We start from the raw sequence: 14,150 nt of genomic DNA on the forward strand, positions 1-14,150 counted from the left end.
GATGGAAATCTGCACAGTCCAGCCAAACTGGTACAGAAACCATTAAATTTAGGCAATAATGAGTTGAGCCTAACTGTAGCTTCAACTAATTTAAATTTCAAAAGAATAGCGTCTGCTCTTCAGGAGCAGGGCGCTACATATAGAGAGAGAGAGAGAATGTGCACCTCAAGTTTGCCAATAAAATAACTTTATTTCAGTGAAGAAGGGGTCATTTACTGGGAAAGATGTTTAAGGACAAGTGTAACCTTGGTGTATCAAAAGAACAGTAACTTTGGGTGTTAAGGCCATGCAACCCTCCAGGTTAAACAGCTATGTGCTGTTGCAAAATATTTGTACCTTTGTGGTCAAAGAGGAATTACGCTGAATCTGAGCACCACCAAACAAAAGTGTCTGGCCCTTTAAGGGGTTTAGAATGCCGTGAGTTGGGGCAGGGCCTATGGTCATGTGACCGATATGATTGGCTGCCACATGATTGGAAATCTCCCGATCGCAAGCAGGGATCGGGAGCTTTCCGTTAGCTGCTGATAACTGTGCCAGGAGTGCAGAGAGACTGCATATTTGCGCTCACTCGACGCCAAGAGGTTACGATTCAAAGCAAACTCACTCATCCAGCCATGTCTTTGTTTTTTGCTGATAAATTACTTTGAAAAAAACACCCCCTAGCATTTCTGGCTGTGGCTATCCTGACTAAGGGTAGATGACTCATGTAGCATTTACTTCCTGGAATCCATCTGCCCTTAGCTCAGGCAGGCAGGCAGAAGGGTGTGTCTAGCTGAGAAACCCCCTTCTCCTCTCCTGAAGACTCCTGGGATGTATGACCTCATTTTTCTAGACCTGGAAATTAGGAAGTAACTGAAGAACATAAAAAAAATGTTTAAAACAGGTAAATATGATATACTTGTCTATTTACTAATGCTAGCAGCATTCAAAATAGTGTTTATTGAGAGAGTGAAGTTCCGCTTTAAGTACATTTAGGAGAGCTTTAAGTACATTTAGGAGAACATACACTTTAACCTTCCAAGTTGGGACACATTTACAGGTAATAGCGGCCAGTCAGAGAAGGAAACAGATGACTGTGACTGGTGATGGCTACCCTGTTTGGTGGGAGGACAGGGGCACTTTATGTCTCTCACCTCGTGGTTCAATCTCTAAATTGGTGTAGGGTTGGTCTATGGAGCTGACCTGGGGAGTCACAATAGCAAGACCTTGTATTAATAGAAGTGTGGTAGCTTCCTGTGACGTGTGCCTATAGGGCAAAGTGAATGCAATATACAGAATAATACTAATGTTCAAAATGTGTTTATCTAATGAAAACACGAGGGATTGGTGAAGAATGGGACATGTTTTGCATTCCTTTCTTGTAACGCTAATGAATTCAGAAATGAGGGGTCATTACTATGGTGTCCTTTGGCTCCTGGCATGAGGTGATTAATGCCATAGGAAGCAAAGTGTGGATGCAGCACCCTCCTTGTATAGGATGGTAGGTAGATTTAGTTTTTTGGCTTGGTCTGTAATCATTTGCCCTGATTTTCTCATGGTCTCACAGGCTAGGAGTCTGATTGTTTCCCCCAGTGTCTGGGGAAGGCTTCCAGAGCTTGGGGTGGGAAATTCAAATGGCTGGCTTAAATATTTGAAAACGTTTTGGATCAAGGCTATAATGAACTTTAATTGTACCATAACACCTGGAATACAAAAAGTAGATAAAAAAGTTGAATTTTATTTCATTAACAACATCATGTTAAAAGACATACATAGTTAAAAAGCTCTGTACATATTAGGGTGCAACTGAGAAGGTAATAATACCAGTCAACCCTGTAGCAATCATATTGACATGCTCGACATGTTTCGTGGGAAATTCACTGCTTCTTCAGGAGCTTTATTTGCATACAAATGATGTTTTTTAGAGCAGAGATAATATATCATACTACTAGTTAGAAAAGACAAAATCATATTAATCATAACAAAGACAATAAAATATCTAAGGTCATTGTATAGAATGTTGATGTCAACCCCCATAGAGCCCCTTACCCAGAGCTATATCATGTGCTGCAGTCCATCTCCTCCTTTTGTCTGTGGGGGGCTCCCATACCCGCCAGGGCAGACCTATCCCTTTGGACTGCAGTGAATGATTATTGTCTTTGTTATGATTAATATGATTTTCCCTTTTCTACCTTGTAGTATGATATATTATCTCTGCTCTAAAAACATCATATATATGCAAATAAAGCTCCTGAAGAAGCGGTGACTTTCCGGCGAAACATGTTGAGCATGTCAATATGATTGTTACAGGGTGGACTGGTATTATTACCTTCTCAGTTGCACCCTATAAGTACAGAGCTTTTTAACTATGTATGTCTTGTAGCCTCCCTGGCGGTATGATTATGTCAGATTTTTGAATCTCAAAGCGGTACATTGTTTTGCATAGAAATTTGGCATTTTATATTGTAGGCCTGTAATTCTTAGTAATAACACACTTAAATCTATCCAAACAAGAGCCTAGTAGACATCCTGGGTATGATAAAGTTTGAAACATGAAAGCATAAATTATAATATAACTAATAACTTTAAATAATAATAAACAATTAAATTATAATAATAATAACATTTATTTCCCCACGACTCACTATCGCTCAATTCTGCAAGTGTTCTAATTTACTATCACTGTTTTCTAGCTGGTGTAAAACCACTTTTGACGTAAAGGGTCACTTTTTGGTTGCCATGGACAATCTCAAGTTTCCAGGCAGAAAGAACAGTATATATAATATAAAAGTGCATGCAGGGCACTGGACAAAGCACTAGAGACAAAAGGGAGGTGAAATGATTTGATACAGTAATGTAATCTGTAAGATTACAGTGTACTGTATGTGTTATGTTTTTTGTACTTTTTGAATTTGCCGCCGGATTCACCCCCCTGCGTCGCGACACTCGCAGGGAAAGGAGCGCGGCACACAGAGCATCAGGTGGAGCACACAGCCCACAGACACAGCAGGGAGACATCACAGGATGCTGGTGACAAGGTAAGTACGCTGGAACAGGATTCTGCAATGCAATCCCGAGTGTAGCTCGGGGTTACCACTAATGGTACTGAAATTTAACCCAAGCCACACTCTGGATTACCACCAGGGAGGTAAACATGATGTTGTTATTAAATAAAATTCAACTCTTTTAGCTACTTTTTGTATTCCAAGTGTTATGGTACCATTAAAGTACATTATAGCCTCAATCCAAAACTTTTTCCAGTATTGATAGGACAAAGGTACCCCTTCTTTTTCCATTATTATATTCATATGGCACGTCACTATTCACTATGCCCTGGCCTATCCCTGAGGAGGTGTACCCAGAAGGTGGTCTGAAGGCCTGAAGCCTGGAGGAAATTGTCTTTTAACCACCAGAGATGGATTTTTGATTTTCAGGGGGCTTCTTGGACCTCTGGACTGAATGCTGGGCCTCTTTATCAGGGGATCAAGTCTGAGCATGTAGCTGCTCTAGGACTCATAAGTAGAGGCCCAGACTGAATACCTACAACTGTGTAATTAGTGAGACTTTAATTATTCTGAAGCAATCTTAGGGTTCCCAGTTTCTACAGAAACATGTACGGACAGTGTCAATGAGACTCTCAGAGGCATCTCCAGTGAAATGGCCAGAAGCTCACCTAGCCAGCAACTCAGACTGTCATCTGCCTTTCTGGGGGAGGCTTCTATTGATGTCATCAGCCTGGTGGCTTGGGTTATGCTGCCGGCGGTCACCGCCAGGCGTGCCCTATGGCTCTGGCCATGGTTGGCTGATCCAGCTTCCAAGTGATTTGGGTGCCGAATTCCGTTTGCGGGTGCTTCCCTCTTCAGCAACAAACCAGATAGCGCCATAACCCAAGCCATGGGTGGCAAGTCAGGGTTCCTCCCTCAAGATTGGCACTTGCAGAGCCAGAGACGGGCCTTTCCGAGAAAGCAGAATACCGAACGGGCCAGAGAGGCGTGCAGCTACAAGCCTGGCTGGGAGTTTATGAGGCCCTGGAAATCTAGGCAGTCTTCCTTCAAGAAACCAGCTAAAGGCATTTCCACCAGCAACCGGGAACCCGCAAAGTCTTTTTGAGATTGGGCCCACTCAGACATGCCAGGTGGGGGCTCTCCTTCTCCATTTTCAGCATGTCTGGGCGGCCTCAATCCAGGACTTCTGGACCATCAGAACGGTCTCCTCAGGCCATGCCTGGGTGTTCAGCAGTGCCCCCAGGCTCAGATTCATCCCTACGTCCCTTCCACCCTCAGAAGAAAAAAGGTAGATCCTATTAGCCTACGTAAACTTTTTGTTGGAGCAAGGCGTGGCTATTCCCGTTCTGGACGACGAGCAAGGCCAGGGCATGTATTCTTCCCTGTTCATGGTGAAGAAAAAGAATGGCACATGGAGACCAGTCACAGATTTGACCCATCTCAAGCAATTCATCAAAAATATATACATGATCCAGCAGTCGGTCCAACTAGGAGACTGGTTAGTATCGATCGATCTAAAAGACGCTGACTTCCATGTCCCAGAAGCAGCGGATTTTTAGCAATTTCTACAGTTTGCCATAGACCAGCTGCACTTACAATTCACCTATCTCCTATTCGGGCTAACAACATCGCCTCGAAAGTCTCCAAAGTTTTGTTGGCTGTCGTGGCTCTGCTGCAAGTCAAGCGGATTCGTCTTCATCACTACTTAGACGATCTCCTTCTCCTAGCACAAGACAAAAGTCAACTTCCAGAACACAGAAGCTTGGTCATCTCCACTCTTCAAGATTTCAGGTCACTCCTGAATCTAGAGAAGAATCATCTGGAGCCCTCACAGTCCCTTGTGTTTCTTGGAGCCCACTTCGATACAGTAAGGGGCACCATCTCTCTGCCCGAAGAGAAGGTTTCTGTGGTCCGAGACAGAGTTCGCTTGGTGCTTTCTTCAGCCCATCTCTCTGCCTTCCAGTGTCTGAAGGTGAGAGGCACCATGGTGGCCACAATTCCCATGGTGAAATGAGCACAGTGGCGGATGCGGCCTTTCCAGAAAGGGTTCCTCCAACAATGGAGATCAGACAGAAAGAACCAGCGCATCTACCTTACTCCGGCCATGAGGGTGTCCCTTCCTTGGTGGTGATTATAACATCAGATGCCAGCAACAAGGGCTGGGGCACTCATTGGCTGACAGAAGTAGCACAGGGCAGGTGGAACTCCCCCTCTCATGGGATAGTGTCCAACATTCTGGAACTCCGGGCTACGTTCCAGGCGCTACTAGAATTTCATCATCTAACAGTGATCTTCTGTAATGCTCAGGTTGGACAATACAACCGCAGTGGCCTACATAAAGAGGCAGGGTGCAACATGCAGCGGGTCCCTGCTACAGGAGGTGGAGCGAGTTATGAGCTGGGCTCAGAGGAACTTGTCCAACGTTTCAGAGGTCTACATACCCGGGATCCAGAATGTTTAGGCAGATTTCCTTTCTCGATTTCGGATGAACAGCAACGAGTGGGCTCTCCACAAAGAGGTGTTCGAGTGGCTCTTGACCCTAGGGGTTTCACCAGAGGATGACCTTTTCACCTCCCCATGCAACAACCAGTTGACCAAGTACCACTTGAGGTTCCAAGACCCTCAGGCCTACGGGATAGATGCCCTCACGGATCGATGGAGGTTCCAGGTCTATGCCTTTCCCCTGGGGGCATGTAATTCTCCAATTCCGTCGGAGACTCAGAACAGAGAAGGTGGAAGTGGTAGCAATAATCCCTACCTGGCCCAACAGGCCATGGTTTCCCCTCTTGACGCTCCTCAGCTATTAAGACCCAGCTCCCCTGCCACGCAGGCCAGACCTACTGTCTTAGGGCACAACCCTGCACCCCTGTTCTTCTCGCTTGCACCTCAGGGCCTGGTCCTTGAGAGTGGAAGGCTCGAGGCTCTAGGCTGCCCATAAGAAGTCATCCCTACCCTCCTGAATGCTAGAAGAAGGAGCACCAACAGGGTCTATGAGCAAATATGGGCCAGATTCTAGGACCACATGTCTTCCAGGTCCAACTCGTGTAGTGCCCTTGCAGTGCAGGACATTCTAAGCTTCCTGCGATCAGGTCTAGAGCTGACCCTATCAGTCAGCTCCCTCTGGGTACAAGTATCTGCCATCTCGGCATTCACAGGAGTATCTTGGGCCAAGCACTCTCGTCCGCAAATTCTTCAAAGGGGCTATCAGGCTCAGGCCCCAGAGGAAGCCGAGGTTCCCCAAGTGGGATATCCCTCTTGTTCTGGATTTCTTCTCCCAGCTTAGATCCGTTCCTGACAAACCACTCTTGATTAAAGAACTTACTCTCAAAATCACCTTTCTGGTAACCGTCACTTCAGCAAAAAGAGTATCTGAAATCAGGGACCTGGGTTCAAAAGAGCCCTTTCTAACTTTCTTTGCAGATAGAGTGGTGCTAATCCCCATGCTGGGGTCGAACCCTAAGTTGCCCACAATTTTCAATGAAAACCAAGAGATTGTATTCCCCACCTTTTAGATCAATGGATAACCTGGATGTCCATCCCCTTGATGTGGGGCACACTCTAAAACAATATCTGGAAGCCACGGCTCCCTTTCGTTGATCCAATTTTCTCTTCATCCTCCTCAATGGAAAGAACAGAGAAATGCGGGCCTCAGTTAGATCCAGTGCTGCATAGATTTTTCAGGCTATTCAATGGGCTTATAAAGCGAAGGGTTTGGCTCCTTCGGAGGCAATGACAGTGCATTCAACCGGGAGCATTTCGACATCTTGGGCGGCTTCACGACATGTCGCTCCCAAAGTAATCTGTAGGGCGGCATCCTGGTCTTCTATTAATACGTTTGTGTCCCATTACTGTGTTGAACCAGCTGCCCTATCGTCTCTCAATTTTGGTTGACAGTGTTAAATAAATTTTCTTTGCTCAGCATTTGCCCACCCGGGTGTGTACAGCGAGTTATTTCCCACACGTATGCTGCCATGGAGTCTGTCAGGAGAATGGAAAAGTTCCTATCAAATACTTACCATAATCTTCCTTTCCTGATAGACTCCATGGCAGCAGAAGTTCCCTCCCAATGTCTGGAGTAGGCTAGTTACGGAACATGACCCTTGGCCCGAAGCAAAGATTTATGGGAGAGGGGTCCTATTATGGAGGCAGGGCTAAACCCACACGTATGCTGCCATAGAGTCTATCAGGAAAGGAAAATTACAGTAAGTATTTGATAGGAAATTTTCAGTTATCCACACTCCTCCACTCTCAATGTTTCATATGGTTGTAATCATCAGCAGGGAGACAAGCTTTACCAGGCTCAATACTCTGTAGATCTATTTTGAATGATCCCAGAGATCCTCCGCTATTGCCAACCAGTGTCTCCAGGGAAGTGAAAATATGTGGAAAAGTGCAACATAGCATAAAATCCTTTAAAAAATCCTTATTTTTATTAAAATCGCATTACACTCACATGTGAAGTTGTCTACCGTCACAGGCAAATAGGCATGAATACATATACGGGCTCGTTCCAGATCTGTCAAACTTGCAGGCGAAGACCCGATTCAGAGTGATGATGATACCTCCAAACAGCACACCCTACGTACATTTCCTCATTAAACGTCTTCATGGGCAGTGGCCCCAACAAAACGTACGTAGGGTGTTCTGTTTGGAGGTGTCATCATGCTGAATCGGGTGTTCGCCTGCAGGGTTGATAGCTCTGAAACGAGCATGTATATGTAGAACCACCTTTCACTGCAATTACAGCTGCAAGTCTTTTGGGTATGTCTCTACCAGCTTTGCACATCTAGAGAGTGAAATGTTTGCCATGTTTGGATGGAGTGCATCTGCGAGCAGCAATTTTCAAGTCTTGCTACAGGTTCTCAGTTGGATTTAGGTCTGGACTGGGCCATTCTAACACATGAATATGTTTTGATCTAAACCATTCCATTGTAACTCTGGCTGTATATTTAGGGTCCTTGTCCTGCTGGAAGTTGAACCTCCGCCCCAGTCTCAAGTCTTTTGCAGGCTCTAATGCCGCGTACACATGGTCGGAATTTCCGACAACAAATGTTCAATGTGAGCTTGTTGTCGGAAATTCCGACCGTGTATAGGCTCCATCAGACATTTGTTGTCGGAATTTCCGACAACAAAAATTTGAGAGCTGGTTCTCAAATTTTCCAAAATCCGTTGTCGGAAATTCCGATCGTGTGTACACAATTCCTAAGCACAAAATTCCACGCATGCTCAGAATCAAGCAGAAGAGCCGCACTGGCTATTGAACTTGTATTTGGCTCCATCCATCTTCCCATCAACTCTGACTAGCTTCCCTGACAACAAGATGCTGCCACCACTATGTTTCATGGTTGGGATGGTGTGTTTGGGGTGATGCGCAGTGTTAGTTTTCCGCCACACATAGCATTTTGCTTTTAGGCCAAAAAGTACAATTTTGGTCTCATCTGACCAGAGCACCTTCTTCCACATGTTTTCTGTGTCCCCCACATGGCTTCTCGCAAACAGCAAACAAGACTTCTTATAGCTTTCTTTCAGCAATGGCTTTCTTCTTGCCACTCTTCTATAAAGGCCAGATTTGTGGAGTGCACAACTAAAAGTGGTTGTGGATCTCTGCAGCTCCTCCAGAGTTACCATGGGCCTCTTGGCTGCTTCTCTGATTATTGCTCTCCTTGCCTGTCAGTTTAGGTGGATAGCAATGTCTTGGTAGGTTTGCAGTTGTGCCATACTTATTCCATTTTCGGATGATGGATTGAACAGTGCTCCATGAACTATTCAAAGCTTGAGATATTTTTTTATAACCTAACTCTGCTTTAAACTTCTTCACAACTTTATCCCTAACCTGTCTGGTGTGTTCCTTGGCCTTCATGATGATGTTTGTTCACTAAGGGTCTCTAGCAAACCTCTGAGGGCTTTACAGAACAGCTGTATTGATACTGAGATTAAATTACGCACAGGTGGAAGATTTTTACTAATCAGGTGACTTATGACGGCAATTGGTTCCACTAGATTTTAGTTAGGGGTATCAGAGTAAAGGGGGCTGAATACAAATGCACGCCACACTTTTCAGATATTAATTTGTAAAGAATTCGGAAAATCATCATTTTCCTTCCACTTCACAATTATGTGACACTTTCTGTTGGTCTATCACATAAAATTCCAATAAAACACATTTACATTTTTTGGTTGTAATATGACAAAATGTAGAAAATTTCAAGGGGTATGCATAGTTTATCAAGGCACTATATGAAACTGCTCAAAATTTGATGTACTTTTCCTTACCTCTGTGTTTATTTTCTTCATTTCGAACAATGGGCTTGAGCACAGCATGGTTAACTCTTCCTGCACTTTCTCCAGGATTAGAAACTTGGCCTCGAAATCTGCGAACAGTTCTCATTCCAGCAAGCTGGGGAAGTGGAGACCTACCATCAGGATGTCGGGAGCGTAGTCTAAACAATCTCCTTGGAAGTTTCTTTTCTTAAAGGAACACAAAAATAAAAATGTTATTGTTATTTTTTTATCATATAGTCAGTTTACATAATACATAGCCACTACATATATTTACTTAAAATAATGTTAATTATTGTTTAAAAAAAAAAAAACATAGTTGGTGAATAAACCCCACTGTCACTGTGCTGGAGGTATTACAGTGATAATGCTCAAATATACCTGCCATGGCTACTGTCAATGTGTGTACATGATTTTATAGAGTTCAAAGAAGGGAATTCCACTCCAGGTGAGCAATCACTGCAATCCGGATGCGGTGGGTGCAAGCCACGGTTTGCAAACCAGTTTGAAGAAGCACTATTGACAGTGTGAAACGTGTCACCTCCTGGGTCCTGTGTCAATGTCTTGGTGGCTGTCATTTGACTTTTCTTGGAATAAATCACACTGGAACGTTCCTGTTGTTGTGCAGTCTTCCTTTCTTTTACATGATTTTATACACTGCTACCTTTAAACAGTTTGCTATTGATAATTATCCATGCAGGTTTTTTACTCATGCAGGTTTGTTGATCGTTGTCTTTGTTAGCTGCACATGTATTTCAAGACTTAGCGTGTTAGTCACATCCCTGTATGTTTTGCTAGATAGATTCAAGTACAATTTTGCAAAACCACCATTCATGTATGCCATAGAGATTTAACCTTGATCTTGTTCAGTTACTTTAGTTAATCAGGCCCATGTGTTTGATTCTCTGGGCCCACTTGCCATTCCTGGGTTAGTAAAACAAAAAATCTGAATCCAAAACCTTTTAACTTCTTTGTTTGAGATAGAGTAGGAAATGATCCCCAATAGTTTTTTGCTTTTTTGTCATCTGTTTCACAACTAAAAGTAAGAGGAATTTTTTTTCAAACTAAGGGAAATCTACTCTTGAGCAATTGGCTTTGGATCAAGTGTCCCCATTTTCTCTATATTGGTGTTCTAGTAAAAATTAAACATTTTGAATTTTTCCTCACTTTTAATCCCCAATACAGTGATCACTAGGACAAATAAAGAGGGTGAGGTTCTAACCTCTCACCAGACTTTTTGTCAGGAAAGACAAAATATACCAAGGTGCATAGTTATGCACAGATGGAGAATTCCTATTGGTCAAACCTATTGTCAGCAAAGAACCAATGTGCATAGGCACATGGATATGCATGAATGGCTAATTCCTGTTAGCCAAAACCGCAACTGTGCACGTGCGAATGCGTGTGCACGTTGGTGTGCACGCCCGCCACTAAATTGCTGCCAAGTGGGTTATTTAAACATCTCTGCTGCACTAGGACCTTGCCTTATGGTCTACAACGTTCTGCTACCTGTTACCTGTTCTGTGCTTGATCTCCTGTTGCTGTTCTGACCACGTAGTTTTGAACTTTCACTTTTTTCTTTTTACACTGATATATTCAGAGCAATTAAATTAATGTTTCCCAGTAAAGTATTTCTCCATATTTGTACAATAGCACAGTTTGTAAATTTCAAAGCCACTGACTCCAGATTACACAGTGCTCCTTCCCTGAATTTCCAATGGGGAAGCACCCATACATCAGACAAAGGTCACGTGGAACAGGTCACAGGGGACAGCATAGTCTCAAGCTTCTGCTAAACTATTCACTTGGTGGAGAGGGGAGCGGAGGAGTGGCTTGCTGTCCTAGGCTTTGGGACCATCCTTGTTGCCACACACAAAATTAATGTGAATGAGAGTTACTTTATAGTTATCAATCAGCTTCTGCAGTTTCAGGGTTATATGCTACATTGCTATATACTGTATTCTTTTTTTATTTTCCATTTATTTGCCCAGGAAAGTTGAGTTACCCTTTAACTATCCATGTGGTAATATATTGCTGGTCCCTTTTTGTGCCAAACACCCTCGGAGAGATCTGGTGCTAAGCAAGGGACTCTTGTCCTCAAAATGACTGGGACTCAGAGTAAACAACAATGTTAGAATTCGAAATGCCATATGACTAGACTGCAATCATAAAAGGAATTGTTTTTACTTAAAACAAATAATAGGACATAGAAACAAAGTAATTTGAAATGCCATTTAATAACAAAGATTCCTCCATTGGTTTTTGTGGTCTAGTTAGGAAAGTTCACCATCTTAACTTCAGACTCCAAGACATTACAGTTTTGCGTCAGTTCCAAGAATCTCTTGCACATTGCAAGTCAGCATTTTTAACCTTAAGCCACAAGTTGGATCTAACAAATGATGGCTTCTGCCAATGTGAAAAAATAATGTTTTCTTTGCTACCTCAAAAGAAATGAAAATACCACATTTATAATATATTTGAAATGCTTTCAGCCCTAAGGCATTTGAAATAAATACAAAGTCATAGCTGAACGCTTTACTTTGTCCACATTTATTCTACTAGTTCTTCATAAGATGAGGCTAGTATGAAAACACTAAGCTACCAACCACATAGATATAATATTGTGAGGATTTGAGAGTAAGTATGAACATGCCTTTGTCCAGTATAATATTAACTCCAAGCTGCATTCCTTCACCGCTGGTAAATGTCATTCATATGGTTGGGTGGATAAAAACACACACTTTTTGAATTTTAACATCTTGTGATTCAGGTGATACAGAATAAAGAGTTTAGAAGATTTATGAGATTTGTGATGATTTTCAAAATTATCCAGGTTATTTGTTTTTTAGTGTCCTTTTGCACAGCTGTTTAACTATAAGAACAATATAGGATGCAGAATACATTATACTGTATGGAATATGTACAAATTCATGCTATGCAAGACAACACTTTTCATTCTACTCCTAGCTCCTGACTACTTTAACATGTAAGTGCCTTCCTACTGTAAATAGTTTTCCTGTACCCAGTACTAAGAGTTCTTTTTTTTTTTACTCCAGGGGTGCAGTGGTGAGGTCTACTGATGGATTTGACTGACCATTCAAACTCACCTAACTATAGGTGCATGTGGCTGGAGAGCTAACCTTTAGCTGTGTATCCCCACTGCCCTAAACAGGAGTGTCTATTTAAGTTTATACTTGCTAAGTTCACATTTCTTGGGTCTCTCCTAGCCTCTGGTTAATATTTGCTTCTGCCTGCAGCTGGAGAATGTCCGTGGCGATGTTGAAATAGACTGCAATAGCCAGAGGTCAACCACTAGAGGTCTATTGCCAGTGGTATAGGCTAGGAGAAAGTATAAATAATTAGCAGTGACCTTGGGAAGTCAGTCTTCCCCAAGGAAGGGACACAGCTGTACGTCTGATCCTGATTTCGTATGCCTCTGGGGATCGGGTGGGTGCTACAGCTATAACTGGTAAATATTTTCCCATTCTTATCTCTTTGAAGTATATATTATACAGCACGGCATATAGAGCTGGGAAGTCCACAGTAGAAAATGTACATCAGAGCATACAGATTAGAGCAGTGTTTAGAGGTGAAGTAACAGGCTGTAATACTTACCTTTTTTCTTGCTTTGGCAGGCTTCTACCACACTGTGCAACCAATTCACCAAAGCCTCTTCTCTGCAATGGTCCAGCCAGCGGTTGCACGCTGATATCATCATGTACAATGCGAGGCTAATATTATGAGGACCAAGGAAAAAACAGTGCAGATGGACATACAGAGAACATCTGTAATATTATATATATATATATATATATATATATATATATATATATACGGTATATATACGGTATATATACAGTATACTGTATTTTTCTTTCTATATTGGAAGCCATATTTCTACTCTAAGTGATTTTGTTTCAATTGCTTAAGATTTTTTTACATTTCAAAACAGGCAATAAGAACTGTGTTTCAGGAAAAAAATGAAACTTTGTGTAATATTGCTCATATAAAAGAGGTTACATATGTAGCAATAACTCACGGTGGAGCTGCTGGTTTAAAGCGGGCTGTTACCATCACCTTTGTTACCTCAATTTCACCAGAACCAGGTCTAGGGTCCTGTTGAGCTTAATACCAGACAGTGTAGGCACCAGACACTTGAGTATCTTTTCCAATGCTTTAATAAACAGTAACTGAAGGAAGTAGCAGGAAAGAGGTAGAAGGAGAGTTGCAGGGAAGTTCAAATACATTTTCTTGATGTAGTAATAGGAATTGGAATCTTGTAGATGAATGTACCTTCCTTTTAGAGTTGAATCTTTGCCCGCCTGGATAGGTTTCTCTCACTAACCTAGCAGCCGGTACGCAGCACAAACAAAAGTCTCTGCCACAGACTTGAATGGAATAGAAACCCGTACGATCCTCTGCCACAGGATGTAATGGTTTACGATGGATAGCAAACACAGCACTAGAACCTTTAAGCCGACCCGGCAGTACTATGTGGTAGGTTAACTTTAGGATGCGTCCTCCAATTGAGTCACCAGGCACCTCTCCAGACCAGCACTCTGCATGATCCTTCCATGATGGGTCCTCCCCTGGGATCTTCTCAGTTGTCCAGCTTCTTCCCGTAGGACAGACAGCCATTCCCTCGCCACTGTGGTAGGCCCCAGACAGGCTTCTGGGCCCACCCACATGCTGCAGCAACGTGGTCCTCCCGGTCGGAGGACCACGCAGTAGTACTCCTAACACATACCTGTCGGCCAGGAGGGCCAGCAGGTGGAACGACAAACCCTAAAACATGGCGTCTGTCCCATAAATACCCTCTCCCCGAATGTAACTCGGAGGACCACCTCCACCGAGTTATCTCCGGGACAGAAGAGCACTCATACGCTT

General features: G+C 43.0%; 1 protein-coding gene across 1 annotated transcript in view; it reads right to left on the minus strand.

The window, feature by feature from the left end:
* The window catches only part of FNDC1 (fibronectin type III domain containing 1), a 377,977-nt gene that overhangs the window by 248,684 nt on the left and 115,143 nt on the right, over positions 1-14,150 (minus strand). Inside the window, exon 2 of the mRNA XM_073627992.1 lies at positions 9,258-9,452. Within this exon, the coding sequence (XP_073484093.1) occupies positions 9,258-9,452 (195 nt within the window). The remainder of the gene's footprint in view (positions 1-9,257; positions 9,453-14,150) is intronic.

The sequence above is a fragment of the Aquarana catesbeiana genome, linkage group LG04, assembly GCF_042186555.1.
Source record: "Aquarana catesbeiana isolate 2022-GZ linkage group LG04, ASM4218655v1, whole genome shotgun sequence".
NCBI lineage: Eukaryota > Metazoa > Chordata > Amphibia > Anura > Ranidae > Aquarana > Aquarana catesbeiana.